We start from the raw sequence: 15,462 nt of genomic DNA, 5'->3' as shown, positions 1-15,462 counted from the left end.
TATAAAAATGACATTCTTTTTCATTCAGAGGTTTCACATCGTTCATATTTTAAACTCAGTGACAAAGGCATCTTGATAACAATGATAAGAGACAGGTGAGTACAGTGGGCAGGTACATACAGCTTGCTGTGCATTGTAGTCCGTTTTGTCCGTGCTGTTAGCCCAATCTGCGAGCGATTTGTTGTAGAAAGCCGGCGGTGCTGCTGAATTGTACTCCTTTAAGAAGTCCTCTAAGGTCTGCGTGTTCGTGTCCTGTCCATTGAAAGACAAAACCACTGGCGCAGACAGAAATGCAATGACGAACGCCAGCCCCGCCATGGTGGTCCCTCTCTCCTCTACCCGTCGATCTCGCATTTCTCGGTTTATCTCCGGTTAAGATCTTGTCTCTCTGAGGTTCTGTCCTTCACTTCACGTGTATGCTACCTGTCTCTGTCCTGTGAATGAAACAATGATTAACAAAACAGCTTGAGAGCAAAGTTTGCATTGTTCATCTTTAGTGACAGTGGTAGGAAAAGGGTGGGGAAGGGGTTCAAAGGGCGAAATTATTCCATTGAGGGAGGGGATTGATCATCACAGACACGAAGTAGAAGTGCACAAGGTAGAGACCACACCTCCGCCAGTTGAACAGGTTACATTTTGTATCCCACTGATAGGCCGGATCTGGATTCTGCCATGATCCAAAATTAAAATGTTTGTTCTTGTCACTTCCCCAACTCATCCACCAAGTTTTATCACAAGTCATTCACAACTTTTTGAAATACCGTCCTGTATTGGATATCGTTTTTGGCCCTATCACTCAATGGTGAAGAATCAATTAAAGAATTATTGTAGACGGATTCGGATCTTCACCAAAATCGAATCATTTCGTCCTTTTCACACACCCAACGTGTCCACCAAGTTTCGTCCGAATCCATCCACAACTTTTTGAGATATCGTGCTTACAGACAGACAGACAAACAAGAAAGGATGCACGTGGTAGGTACGACGAAAATCGAGAGAATCAAGAATTGATTGATTAATTGTGTATTTGAAATAAATAAATAATATTCGTAAAATAATTAACATTCATCAATTGGCTAATCCTCGTAGAATACCTAAACCACCACGGTTTCATCCTAATCTGTCACTTTTTCAAAATTAATTAATTAATCAAACAATGTAATAAATAATCGATTAATTGATTAATCAATAAATCACAACTACCCTCTAAAGCCAAATACTTGGTCACTGTCGTGTCCAAATATCAGCTTCCTAGCTCAAAAGGTGACTGAGATATTGCCTGGATGAGAGAGAAAACAAATAAGTACTGTACGTAATAAAACGACAATAATTAAGTAATTGATCAATCCAATGATTAATAAAAAATTTAAAATATCGTTTTTGTTAAAGAGGTTTTCACTATTGTGCCCAAATTTCAGCTTCCTAGCTCAAAGGATGGCCGAGATATCACCTGGACAAACGAGAGAACCTTAACCTTTGACCTTGACTTTTGACCTATATAGTCAAAAACATTGACACCCTTACTTTGTCCTTCGGAATCCTCTGGTAATGTTTGACGAAGATAGCTGAAAGTGTTCGCGAGTTATCGCGGTCATAGACAAACAAACAAACAAACAAACAAACGGGACAGACCAACATATGCAAAAAAATGTCATTTTGAAGTCATAAGAAACTTTTTTTTCCACAATTTTTCATTTTTCCCCCCCAAAAAAATCATTTTTCGTCACAACAAACAGCCGGGGGTGAAAACATAACCTCTCTACACCTTCGGTGGTGCAGGTAAGGTAACAATACTGCAGTTGTTACTTAAATTGTTCTGTTATTGAGTTACTTCTGAACCCCAGATGGTGCTTGAGTTCAAATCATTCAATAACAGTGATTCAATAACAGTGATTCAATAACAGTGATTCAATAACAGTGATTCAATAACAGTGATTCAATAACAGTCTTTCGTCATCGTCGTCATATGGGAGCATGTGCTGGATCAGCACATCGCTGCTCATTTCGCCACTGTGTGGTGGTGCTGAGGTGCTGAGGTGTCGATCAGCACATCGCTGAGTTCAAATCATTCAATAACAGTGATTCAATAACAGTGATTCAATAACAGTGATTCAATAACAGTGATTCAATAACAGTCTTTCGTCATCGTCGTCATATGGGAGCATGTGCTGGATCAGCACATCGCTGCTCCTTGGACCACACCTCAGCACCACTGTGTGCAAATCCTGCCACCAACCTCCTTGAGAGAGGACCCAGTGAACTGGTGCTCAATTTGCCGACCTCAGAAGGATGACAGGCTGAGTCAACCCCCTGGCATTAATTCAACAATCAACCGGGATTCGAACTCAGGATCCGATGATCCCAATCCAGCACCCTAACCGCAAAGCAAACATCAGGCTAATGTAGGTCTTTGAAGACTGAGATTCTTTTTGTGGCCTTTGTGGTCACAAATAAATGAAAAGCAGAGCCGCCGATCCAGATCTGGCCCTTGTTATGGGCTCGTCAGGAAGACATACTGTCATCTCGTTTATGTGTGACCAAACTAAGCTGGTTAATAAATACAAATCGAACCCCCTAACTTGACGAGGCAGCATGGCACAGATCGCAATTTCATTGAAATCATTCAATCTCATTCTTCCCTCCAGATCTTCAAGACAGCTGTTCACCACCATCTCAGATCGTCCCCAATCCAAAACCATGATCTTTTCTACCCTCGTTGCAGTATATGTGTTCCAGGCTGCAAAATGCCACGTTGGATAAAAAAGAGGATTTTTGTGTGGCAGCAAGGTGCTGATGTTTTTGTAATTCGTGTTCAGGAAAGAAGTCACCTGGATGTGAAGAAGAAGCTTTTTAGTAACTGAGCAGAGTGGTCGAAGATCGGAACAGTGTCCCACAGCAGTGTATTACCCCGCACCACAAAGCGAAAAATGGGCTTAAGCAATTGGTTCACTCCTGTGTGTCTGTCTGTCTGTCTGTCTGTCCATAAACGTCGGTTTATATGATCGTGGAACAACTTGATTTCAATTGAATGTTATATTTTGAACACGAATTGGGTGAATCGGAAAACGAACCTGTAGTTCCGCAGTAATTTAGCTCTGAATTCGTCCCGATTGCCCATGCACAGGGAGGAGCGAGATAAATTGTTTACCTGTCTACTTGTCTAACAAATTAGAAAATTATTCCAAACAGGAAAATTACTGCTTCTAAGGATGTCACAAAAGACATAAACAACATGCACGGATAATTAGTTGAACGTGCTAAATAAGGTGGTGTAAAAGACGCTGCATTAACAGCGGTAAACTTCCCCCAAAAAATTATACGACCTTTAAAATCTTTATTATATTTCAATTGAATTATCTGTATATTAAAGTAGCGGCAGTTTTCCGTCCGTCTCTTCCTCTCCTTCCGCCTATTGATTGGACACCTCGCCTGACTCCACTCCACCCACCCTAACCCTAACGACGTCATTTGTAGGAAGGCCGATTCCACCCACCGGTATTTTGATCAGGCCGAACACGTCGTCAAACCTGTCATATTCACAATCGCCATGTCATACCTTTCCATTGCTAAAACAAAAATTTACGGGAGCATGTGCGGCAGCGCTTCGTTGCCTATACACCACCCAAAAAAGGGAGGGTTTCCACAGCACTCTGTTCCACGGGTCCCCGCTAGTATACTTGAACACTGTCGAACACAAATCGTCTTTTTGGCGCTTTCAATACCCTTCCGTTTAGCTGTACTTGGACATACAGGGTGTCTCAAAATAGATGGAACCCATTAACATGATAATAATGTATTACTCAGACAAGAAACTCCAAAAAAGATTACATTTCCTGGAAGCTGATATGATAACAATTAAAACACTGAAGATTTGAGGTCTCTAGCTCAAAGGATACATTTATTAGAGCAAATGTTCCAAATGACCGCCTTTGCGCCTTAGACACACTTGAAGCCGACGAGCGAAGTTGTCCATCACCCTGACACACTCTTCCTTCCTGATGGCACGAATCTTCTGGGTGATGGCCACTTTCAGTTCAGAAATGGATTGAGGACGATTCTCATACACGTGGTCCTTCAAGAACCCCCAGAGATAAAAATCTGGGGGGTTCAGATCCGGTGAATGCGGAGACAACTCGGGTTCGCGGCGCCTGCTGATCAACCGATCAGGGAATCGGTGGTCCAGCCACTCCATCGTGATGTTGGCTGTATGTGGAGTTGCCCCATCTTGTTGGAACCATTGCACATCTCTATTCACGCCACGACGTCTCCCAAGTCCCCTCCAGAACTTGTTGAGCACCACAATGTAACGCTCCTTTGTGACAGTGACTGCCTCCTCGTCTGCGTCTTCAAACCAAAACGGTCCGATTATGCCATGTTTTGAGATGGCCACCCAGGCCGTGCATTTCACAGAGTGCAAGGGCCTCTGAAGCACCTCGTCTGGGGCTTGTGTGCCCCAGAACACATTGTTCTTGCTATTGACATGCCCACAGAGCAAGAAGTGTGCTTCGTCGCTGAACCAAACATCAGCAAGAAAGTCAGGATCCTCTTCGATCTTGTTCTCGAACCACCGGCACATCACAACACGTTTTGCCATGTCAGCTGGTGTGAGTTTATGCTTGATCTGGATCTTGTATGGGTACAGCTGAAGATCCTTGATCAAGATTCTTTGCACTGACGCACGTGAAAGACCCTGCTCTTGGCTACGTCTTCGGATGGACCTTTTCGGGCTCCTTCCGACAGAAGGTCTCACCGCATTCACATTGTCAGGAGATCTTGCAGTCAGCTTCCTGCCAGAACTGGGTGTTTCTGCCTTCTTGTTGAGGTTGTTTACTGATCCAGTGGCTTGAAATGTGTGTGCCCAACGATAAACTTGGTTTTTCTGGGTATAGTTGTTGAAGTTGAACTTCCTGCGACATTTTGCTTGCACCGTTTTGAACGATTTCGTCTCCAAATAAGTAGTGACGCAAAATATTTTTTCCTCCTTTGTCCAAGGCATTTTGATTGATAATTATTAGTTGTTATGGTCTCCTCTCTTCAAATCTGAAAAAAAAGAACAAGAACATTAATATTGGCAGAATTATTAGCAGTGACATGGGTTCCATGTATTTTGAGACACCTTCTTTCTGAAGGCCTCAGAGAGCTCTTTTGATCTAGGCATGGTGACGCCGCACACTTCAACAACAAAGAGCAAACCAAACTAAATGTCTGAGGTTTAAATAAGACAGGTTCCTCCAAGATCCTCTCTAACGATGTTCTAATCATTTGCACCTGAGCTGGTGCACCTGATTCTAATTTTAGGTATTTGAAGTAGTGATAAATGTAGGGGTGTACTTAATTTTTCCACATGCGAAATTTGCATTTATGTTTATTTAAATTATACAATGGACTACAAAATGTAAATGTTTCATGATATTTGTTATATTATATCACCTTTATCTATCAATATTGTTGAAATGAAGATCAAATAGCTGTATGTTGAAATATGTTGAAAAAGTCAAAACTTTACATGGGGTGTGCTTACTTTTTCACGTGACTGTATATATAGTTGGGGAATTGTCAACAATACCCTGAACAAATTACTAATTCCTACTCTAATCTACAGGAGGAACTGCATCAGCGGCACAGCCGTGCTCCCAGCAATGATGCAGCGAGCAGCAAAGTGCTCTTCAAGTGGATAATTATTAGATAATTGAAATCATTTTATAATTAGAAATTATTTGTAATTATTAGATAATTAATAATAATCCATGCTTTGTCCCCTCTACACTCCAGGTTTGCGCACGCAGTTCACTGGCATCCCCCTTGTGGTGAAACTCCAAAATCCAGAACCACTGCTCACCCCCACTTATTCGGTGAGCCAGAACCACTGCTCACTGCTCTCCAAAATCCAGAACCACTCCAGAACCACTGCTCACCCCCCACTTATTCGGTGAGCCAGAACCACTGCTCACTGCTCTCCAAAATCCAGAACCACTCCAGAACCACTGCTCACCCCCACTTATTCGGTGAGCCAGAACCACTGCTCACTGCTCTCCAAAATCCAGAACCACTCCAGAACCACTGCTCACCCCCACTTATTCGGTGAGCCAGAACCACTGCTCACTGCTCTCCAAAATCCAGAACCACTCCAGAACCACTGCTCACCCCCACTTATTCGGTGAGCCAGAACCACTGCTCACTGCTCTCCAAAATCCAGAACCACTCCAGAACCACTGCTCACCCCCACTTATTCGGTGAGCCAGAACCACTGCTCACTGCTCTCCAAAATCCAGAACCACTCCAGAACCACTGCTCACCCCCACTTATTCGGTGAGCCAGAACCACTGCTCACTGCTCTCCAAAATCCAGAACCACTCCAGAACCACTGCTCACCCCCACTTATTCGGTGAGCCAGAACCACTGCTCACTGCTCTCCAAAATCCAGAACCACTCCAGAACCACTGCTCACCCCCACTTATTCGGTGAGCCAGAACCACTGCTCACTGCTCTCCAAAATCCAGAACCACTCCAGAACCACTGCTCACCCCCACTTGTTCGTTCCTCCTTTTCCCACCTGTGAAACCAACTTCCACATTCTTCAATCCCATTATTCCCTCCAGGTCTTCAAGACAGGTGTTCACCACCATCCACCATCCAAAAACATGACCTGCTCTATTCCCGTTAATCCTCTCCAAATACACCTCTTTCCAAGTTTCCAGTTTTTCCTTCTTGAGAGTTTGCTTCTGTATCCATCTTGTCAACCCTGTGCATCCTCCACTACCCCTTTATTTTATCCCTCATCCCTGCTGTTGGTCTTCTTCTTTGGTATGCAGCACAGGACTGCAGGTAGCATAATTGGCTGAGGGTATGGTGATGCAGTGCCCCGATTACCGGTACACCGGTACTCATTTCGCCGGTGTTAAGGTGGAAGACCAAATGGGTCAATGTTTCCTTGGTGGCCTCCTGCTACTTGGTCCTTTTTGACTTTGGTAATATAAGCAAGAAAAGAGATTAACAATTATATAAATGAAAGGTCCACTTGAAGTTGCCCGATGGTCGGATTGGTTATCCATTGCTCGGCCGAGAGAATCTCATGGGGGCAAAGTCCAAGGGAAGAGGTGCCATTCGTCGTTGTCGTTTTCGGTTTCAAACCTTACGTAATAAGATGGGAAAGATCTGGATTTTGATGAAAGTTATGACCCCTTTCAGTTGCTGGTCCCTCAGAGCAGTTAAGTCACCCACAGGTAATGTCACGATCACTCAATACGGATCTTTAAAACCCTACAAAGACCTTTGAGACCCTCCACTAATATCCTTGTGTGTCATGTCCAGCATGTGATGTGTACAGTACTGTGCAACCACCATGGTCCACCAAGACACTCAGACAACGTCACCTTGTTGTTGTAATACTTGTGTTATCTACACTAATTAGTTTTCGTTAGGAAACAGCTGTTGAAGTGTTTCGGTGTAAATGTTGTTGGTAAATGAGGTTTATATACAGTACATTCAGAAAGTATTCAGACCCCTTCACTTTTTTCACATTTTGATATGTTGCAGCCTTATGCTGAAATCGTTTAAATTCATTTTTTCCCCTCATCAATCTCCACTCAATACCCCATAATGACAAAGAGAAAACAGGATTTTAGAAAGTTTTGCAAATTTATTAAAAAGAAAAAACTGAAATATCACATTGACATAAGTATTCATACCCTTTGCTATGACACTTGAAATTTAGCTCAGGTGCCTCCCATTTCTCTTGATCATCTTTGAGATGTTTCTACACCTTGATTGGAGTCCACCTGTGGTAAATTCAATTGATTGGACATGATTTGGAAAGGCACACACCTGTCTATATGAGGTCTCACAGCTGACAATGCATATCAGAGCAAAAACCAAGCCATGAGGTTGAAGGAACTGCCTGCAGAGCTCAGAGACAGGATTGTGTCGAGGCACAGATCTGGGGAAGCCTACAAAAAAAATTCTGCCGCATTTAAGGTTCCCAAGAGCACAGTGGCCTCCATAATTCTTAAATGGAAGAAGTTTGGAACAACCAGACTCTTCCTTTTTGTATACAGAATCGAGGCTCGTGAAAGAGCTAACATTTATCACACAAAAAATCAAACAGACACACAAAGTATATAATAAGGGGAGCAGTAGACAAGATGGGGAGAGAAGGGGAAGGACAGAAACAAAACATTTGAGAGCAGGGACATCGGGAGATCTGTGGGAGGGAGTGGGCTTGGGGGGAGGAGGCGTGGGAAGGGGGGGACGGGAGGGGGTCTTGAGTGGACCTTTGACAATTGGATGCAAATTGATGATTTTAGAAGTTTGACCTTGAGTTGACCTTTGACCATAAAAATAGTTGATTTCCCAATTTAGTGAGGGTCTATGCAAATGCTGTTCAATTTTCAAGTCAATCGGATAAAAATTGATGGGGTTTCAGATAAAAATTGATGATTTTGGAAGTTAGACCTTGAGTTGACCAATGACCTTTTGACCTCAAAATTGTTAGTTTCCCAATTTAGTGACTCAACGTGCAAATGCTGTTCAACTTTCAAGTCAATCGGATGAAAATTGACAATTTTTCAGATGATAATTGATGATTTTGGAAGTTTGACCATGAGTTGACCTTTGACCTTTTGACCTCAAAAATAGTTTGTTTTTCCTATTTAGTGCGTCAATGTACAAATGCTGTTCACTCTTCAAATCAATCGGATGAAAAATGCCGATTTCCGAAATTTGACCTTCAGATGACCTTTGACCTTTGACCTCAAAATCAATAGGCTTTCCATCGGTGACAACTTCTACAACTTGGTGAAGTTTCATGACGATCGGTTTGGAATTGTGAAATGTAGGCCAGTGACAAACAGATAGACAACACAGACAGAATGAAAAATCACTCATAGAGCGACACTTGGCAAAACAGAACAAAGTAGAATGGAACTCAGTAGAGCATCCTTTTGACCTCAAAAATAATTAGTGGTTGAATTCAGTGACCTGATAAGCAAATCGTCTTCAAAGTTTAAGTTAATCTGATGAAAATTGACAATTTTAGAAGTTTGACTTATGTTGACCTTTTGGCTTATGTTGACCTCAAAAATAGTTTGTGGTTGGTTTCAGTAAACTGATGTGCAAATCCGATTCAAATTTCAAGTCAATCCGATGAAAATTGAGGATTTTAGAAATTCGAAAAAGTGGGTGACCTTTGGCCTATGTGTATCTCAAAAATAGTTGGTGGTTGAATTCAGTTAGCCGGTATGTAAATCTTATTCAAATTTCAAGTCAATCGGATGAAAATTAAGGATTTTAGAGATTCGAAAAAAAGTGGTTGACCTTTGGCCTATGTTGAACTTTTGACCTCAAAAATATAGAGGATTTTGTCGGACCACGAACTCTACTATTTGGTGAAGTTTCGTGAAGTTCGGTTTAAAATTGTGACCTTTACGCAAATATAATTGAGCAGACAGACAAACACACAAACCGGATTATTTTTTCTTACACACCGGATCGCCAAGTACATTGTAAGCATTTATTTTGCAAATATGAAAAGAAATTTTTTTCCCAAGTAATAACAAACACAACCGACCAAAATACTTGAAAAATCTTCGATTTTGCAAGTAGCAAACCTAAATCGATATCTAGCGGCAGGTCGGTAATGTTTGCATATAATCATAAATCTTCTATCTATGATGTATCTACGGACAAAGCATGGTTTGTTATTGCTTACAATGTGTAAGCATTTCCCACTAGTGTATGTATAACTTCCTCAATACTAGGTAAATTTTATGACCAGAGGGCGTGATGAACACCAATCCATCCCATTCTCCTACCTTACCTAAAAACATCTTCCCTTGCCCTCCCCTATTTTCTCTGACTTTTAGGGACCTCTTTGGTTTCCCTTGTAGCGACCCATGGGTCCCCCAAAGCTCGAGACCAGCAACATAATCTCCTTGCCCCAGCCGGTGACGTAACCGGCGGACAAACCGCAGCGCCGAGGTTATAATTGCTTGCACCTGTCGGTCACATGACCACCAAAGCGTGCCTCACCTGAGAGGCGTGGCTTTGGTTCTGACGTATGCATTTTGGCTTGGATTATAATATGTATGCGAACCCGATAAACGGGCTTTCAGAGTTCCCGAGTTGATTATACATTAAACATCTTCTCGGACGAGTTTGTGTCTTGTCCGTCACTTCATCCGTCTCAAGCAGCAGCACTGCTCCTTCACTGGTGACCCCGAGTTTACGACACGCGATGGACACGGCAGTGTCTCTCAAATTGCCCACTTTCTGGGAAGCACATGCCGCCATCTGGTTCGCTCAGGCGGACTCCCAGTTCGCCCTGCGTGGCATTACGGAGGACACCACTAAATACCATTACGTGGTCGCCGCGCTCGGCTCCGTGACCGCCGCCCGCTGCCTGAGCCTCCTCCAGAGCCCGCCCACTGACGGCAAGTACGACGCCATCAAGGCACTTCTTCTGGGCGCTTTCGCCCTCTCCCCGGCTGAACGCGCACGATGCCTGCTCGACCTTCCTGAGCTCGGCGATACGCGCCCGTCCGAACGTATGGACTACATGCTCGCGTTGCTCGGCGAGCACCCCTCGGATTTCCTTTTCCGAGAGCTTTTTCTCCGCCAGCTCCCGGCCCAGGTACGGGTCGCCCTGGCAAGCACGACCATCGCGAACCCCCGCGACCTCGCCAGGGAGGCCGACAAGATCTATTCGGCAAGCCAGCTCGTCGGGGTGGCTGCCGGGAGCCCGCCCGCCGCCCAGTCGGCGCCCGCGGCGCAGTTTCCCGCCCACCCGCCCGACGCCCGCGACGCAGCTTCCTTCCCGGAGGCCGCCGGGCCGGCGCGACTGGCAGCGGCGACGCCGCGTCGCCCGGTCCTGACGCGTCAACCGGAGCCCCCGCCAGACCCGGCCTGGTGTTATTTCCACGCCAGGTTCGGGCGGCGGGCCCGATCATGTCGACCCCCATGCACGTTCGGCAAGTCGGGAAACGGTCGGGCCGGCGCTCACTACCAGCCATGAGCGCCGGCCATTCCGGAAGCCTGCTATTCATCACGGACCAAGCGTCGGGGCGGCGTTTTCTCTGCGACACCGGCGCTCAGCTGAGCGTCATTCCCGCTTCGGCGGAGGACAGGCGGGCCGCCATTTGCGGCCCCTCCTTAATCGCGGCCAACGGCTCCGCCATCCGCACCTTCGGCCCACGCACCGTCACCCTCCGCTTCGGCAGCCAGCTCTTTCACTGGGAGTTCGTGATGGCGGACGTCCCCATGGCTTTGCTCGGTGCCGATTTCCTTTGCGCCCATGGGCTGCTGGTCGACGTTAAACGCCGGCGTCTCGTCAACGCCAAAACTTTCAGCTCGCTGGCGTGCGCCTTGAGCCGTTCTGCGCCCACCGAGCTTTCCTGCGTCCTCCCGTTGGCAGACGACTTCGCACGTCTCCTCGCGGAGTTCCCGGCCCTCACGCGACCGACGTTTTCGGCCGTCGCGGTGCGTCACGGCATCGAGCATCATATTCCCACTACGGGCCCGCCGGTGTACGCCCGAGCTCGCCATCTCGACCCAGCCAAACTCGCCGTCGCCAAGGCCGAGTTCGCCGCGCTGGAGCGCCTCGGCATCGTGCGGCGCTCCGACAGCGCCTGGGCCTCGCCGCTGCACATCGTCCCGAAGCCGGGGGGCGGATGGCGGCCATGCGGCGACTACCGCCGCCTCAATGACGCCACTACCCCCGACAGGTACCCCGTCCCGCACATCCAGGATTTTTCCGCCCGGTTGGCGTGGCGGACCATTTTTTCAAAAGTGGACCTGATTCGGGGGTACCACCAGGTGCCCGTCCGCCCGGCCGACATCTCGAAGACGGCCGTTATTACACCCTTCGGCCTCTTCGAATTCCTCCGGATGCCCTTCGGCCTCAAACGCGGCACAGGCGTTCCAGCGCCTGATGGACGGCGTGCTGCGCGACTTGCCGTTCCTCTTTACCTACCTGGACGACATCCTCGTCACCAGCACGTCCAGAGCCGAGCACCTCCTCCACCTCCGGACGCTGTTCGGCCGCCTCAGCGAGCACGGCTTGATCGTCAACCCGGCCAAATGTCACTTTGGTGCGGCGACGATCGACTTTTTGGGCCACCGCATCACCCGGAACGGCGCCGTGCCGCTACCGGCCAAAGTCGAGGCCACCGCCGCTTTCCCGCGCCCCCGCTCCGTCAAGGCGCTGCAGGAGTTCCTCGGGATGGTGAACTTTTATCACCGCTTCGTGCCCCGAGCTGCGCAACTCATGCGGCCCTTGTACACCGCCCTCCGCGGCCAGCCGGCGAAGCGCGATGTCGTCTGGTCCACGGACATGGACGCTGCTTTCACCGGCGCGAAACGGGCCCTCGCCAACGCCACGCTGCTGGCCCACCCGGTACCCCATGCTCCCATCGCCCTCACCACGGACGCCTCCGACTACGCCGTGGGCGCGGTTCATGAACAATGGGTAAACGGGGCCTGGCAGCCGCTCGCGTTCTTCAGCCGGCAACTCCTGCCCAACGAGTTGAAGTACAGCACTTTCGACCACGAGCTCCTCGGGCTGTACCTGGCCGTCCGCCATTTTCGCCACCTCCTGGAGGGCCGCCCGTTCACGGCCTTTGTCGACCACAAGCCATTGATTTTCGCCATGGCCAAGGTCACGGAGCCGTGGTCGGCTCGCCAGCAGCGCCACCTCTCCGCCGTGTCGGAATACACCACGGACATCCGGCACGTCGCCGGAAAGGACAACGCCGTGGCCGACTGCCTTTCTCGAGCCGGCGCCAACGCCGTCCACCTCGGCGTCGATTTCGCCCTGATGGCGACAGACCAGGCCACCGACGGCATGGTGCAGGCGCTCCGGGTGGCGGACACGGGCCTCCGCTTGGCTGACGTCCCCTTCGCGGACACGGTCCTGCTTTGTGACGTCTCCCAAGGCTGACCTCGCCCCGTTGTGCCGGTCACCTGGCGGCGTCGCATTTTTGCTTCGCTCCACGGCCTCTCTCACCCGGGCCGGAAGGCGTCCCAGAGGCTGGTGTCGGCACGTTTCGTCTGGCACGGGTTGCGACGGGACGTCCGCGACTGGGCCAACGCCTGCACACCCTGCCAGCGGGCCAAGGTCCACCGTCACACCCAGGCTCCGCTGGCTCCTTTCACCGTGCCCGAGCGACGTTTCGATCACGTCCACGTGGACCTGGTGGGTCCCCTTCCCCCATCGCAGGGGTTCACCCACCTGCTTACCATGGTGGACAGGACCACCAGGTGGCCGGAAGCCGTGCCCCTCGCCTCCACCACCACCGCCGACGTGGCCCAGGCGTTCATCGCCACCTGGGTCGCGCGTTTCGGCGCACCGGCGGACATCTCGTCGGACCGCGGCCCACTGTGGGGCGCGGTCGCCCGCACGTTGGGCGTTACCCTGCACCACACCACGGCCTACCACCCCCAGGCCAACGGGTTGTGCGAGCGGTTCCACCGCTCCATGAAGGCCGCACTCATGGCCAGCCTCCAGGACGACGGCTGGGCCGACCGGCTCCCGTGGGTCCTTTTGGGCCTCCGCACGGCTCCAAAGGAGGACCTCCAGGCGTCCACCGCAGAGCTGGTGTACGGCCAGGCCCTCCGCGTCCCGGGCGAGTTCGTGCCCGACGCCACCAGCCCCTGGTCCGCCGCGCGCCAGCGCACGGACTTCCAGGAGGCCGCCCAACGTTTCGCCCCGGTGCCCACGTCCCGCCACGGCGACACCCAATCCTACATCCCCCCAGCACTTCGCACGGCGGAGTACGTCTTTGTGCGCCACGACGCGCACCGGGGGCCGCTCCGGCCACCATACGACGGACCCTTCCGGGTCCTACGACGGGACAACAAGTCCTTCGTCGTCAGCATCGGCGGCCGGGCGGACCGGATTTTGGTGGACCGCCTCAAGCCGGCCCACATGGACGTCGGCCAGCCGCCACGGCTGGCTCTCCCACCGCGACGCGGCCGCCCCCCGTCCACTGCACCCCTCGCCCGGCCACCCGCCACCACACCGGACCCCCCGCGACCAGCCAGGGGTCGTTTCGGTCGGGTCATCCGGACCCCCCTCAGGTTGACTTTCCTGGACCAAGTCGATTCTGGGGGGGCGTGTGTAGTGACCCATGGGTCCCCCAAAGCTCGAGACCAGCAACATAATCTCCTTGCCCCAGCCGGTGACGTAACCGGCGGACAAACCGCGGCGCCGAGGTTATAATTGCTTGCACCTGTCGGTCACATGACCACCAAAGCGTGCCTCGCCTGAGAGGCGTGGCTTTGATTCTGACGTATGCTTTTTGGCTTGGATTATATGTATGCGAATCCGATAAACGGGCTTTCAGAGTTCCCGAGTTGATTATACATTAAACATCTTCTCGGACGAGTTTGTATCTTGTCCGTCACTTCGTCCGTCTCAAGCAGGAGCACTGCTCCCTGCTCCTTCACCCTCATCTTAAAACGTATGACCTCATGAACCCGAAAGTTCATACCCGAACCTTACTGCATCAATTTCTCGAAACCATGCCATCGACAAATACGTAACAGTGAAGCTCTCTGAACAACGAGTGTTGCCATGCATGGCATGCAAACAGGTGGTGAGCCAATTGAATCATCGCCTACATACTCGCACGTGACATCCAAAGTCCATGGCAGCTCCTTTTCTCGGCACACAACAGGCAGTTCAATGAAAATGAGCATTGAGAAGAAAATACCGATCAGAGGATGAAATGATAATCCATGGAGAAGGTGGACTGGTCTTGCAATCTCATCCATGGTGCTGTTGGTGCCCTTCTCCGTTGGACTTGTAACTTCATGTAATGCCCTTGCCCGGTGAACAGTTTCATTCCATCCTGTCACATTTTGACATGTGGACACGTGATTCGTCTGTTGACTCGGCTTCCTGGGTTTCCGCCTTTTTAGTCCTGACTGTAATCGACATTCTCTCCACCTGCTGCTACGACAAACAACACACAATGATTATGAGAAGGAACCAACACTTCTCTGGCTTTCTTCTTTTTTTACATTTCTTTATCCAATATTTCATCTTCTGTCTAATCTTCTTTCTCTCCATCTTTGTCAGTAAAAGTGGATTCATGTGCCCTCCAGATTACAGGGGCCTTTTAGCACAAGGTCGAGGCTCATGGAAGGGCAAGGTGAAGGAGGGTATGAACTGACTGCGGTGCATTGGCGGTTGGACGCAATAATCAAGGGAATGAATGAACAGGAAAGAGGACAGAGCTAGTAGGGCGAAGGAAACGTCGCCAAGTACAAGTGAAAGGGTTGGGTTAGGAAGGCTACGTTAATGTAGGTAATAAAGATTGTGGATGTAAGATGAAGTAACACACTTCTCTAATTCAAGAGTAACTTCTCCTCTAATTCCACACTGGATGACTCCAACATTCCATCTCCCTCTGAGGAACCCCTTACCTTACCAACCCTACGCCGCTCCAGGCTGTTCGTTGTTCGTTA

The 15,462-nt window shown here is 49.3% G+C and overlaps 1 protein-coding gene across 2 annotated transcripts in view; it reads right to left on the bottom strand.

The window, feature by feature from the left end:
- The window catches only part of ACE2 (angiotensin converting enzyme 2), an 86,850-nt gene extending 71,980 nt beyond the window's left edge, over positions 1 to 14,870 (bottom strand). The window contains exons 1-2 of one of the 2 annotated variants that reach the window (XM_068113735.2): positions 14,706 to 14,870; positions 121 to 434 (exon numbers count right to left, since the gene is read on the bottom strand). In XM_068113735.2, the coding sequence (XP_067969836.2) occupies positions 121 to 354 (234 nt within the window). In that variant the 5' untranslated portion in view covers positions 355 to 434; positions 14,706 to 14,870. Of the gene's footprint in view, positions 1 to 120; positions 519 to 14,705 lie in introns of those variants that run through there. The other variant, XM_068113734.2, reaches the window with a different exon arrangement.
- Positions 14,871 to 15,462: the final 592 nt, after the last annotated feature.

The sequence above is a fragment of the Myxine glutinosa genome, chromosome 4 (assembly GCF_964187855.1).
Source record: "Myxine glutinosa chromosome 4, kmMyxGlut1.1, whole genome shotgun sequence".
NCBI classification, from domain to species: domain Eukaryota; kingdom Metazoa; phylum Chordata; class Myxini; order Myxiniformes; family Myxinidae; genus Myxine; species Myxine glutinosa.
This window is presented reverse-complemented; position numbering and strand designations above follow the sequence as displayed.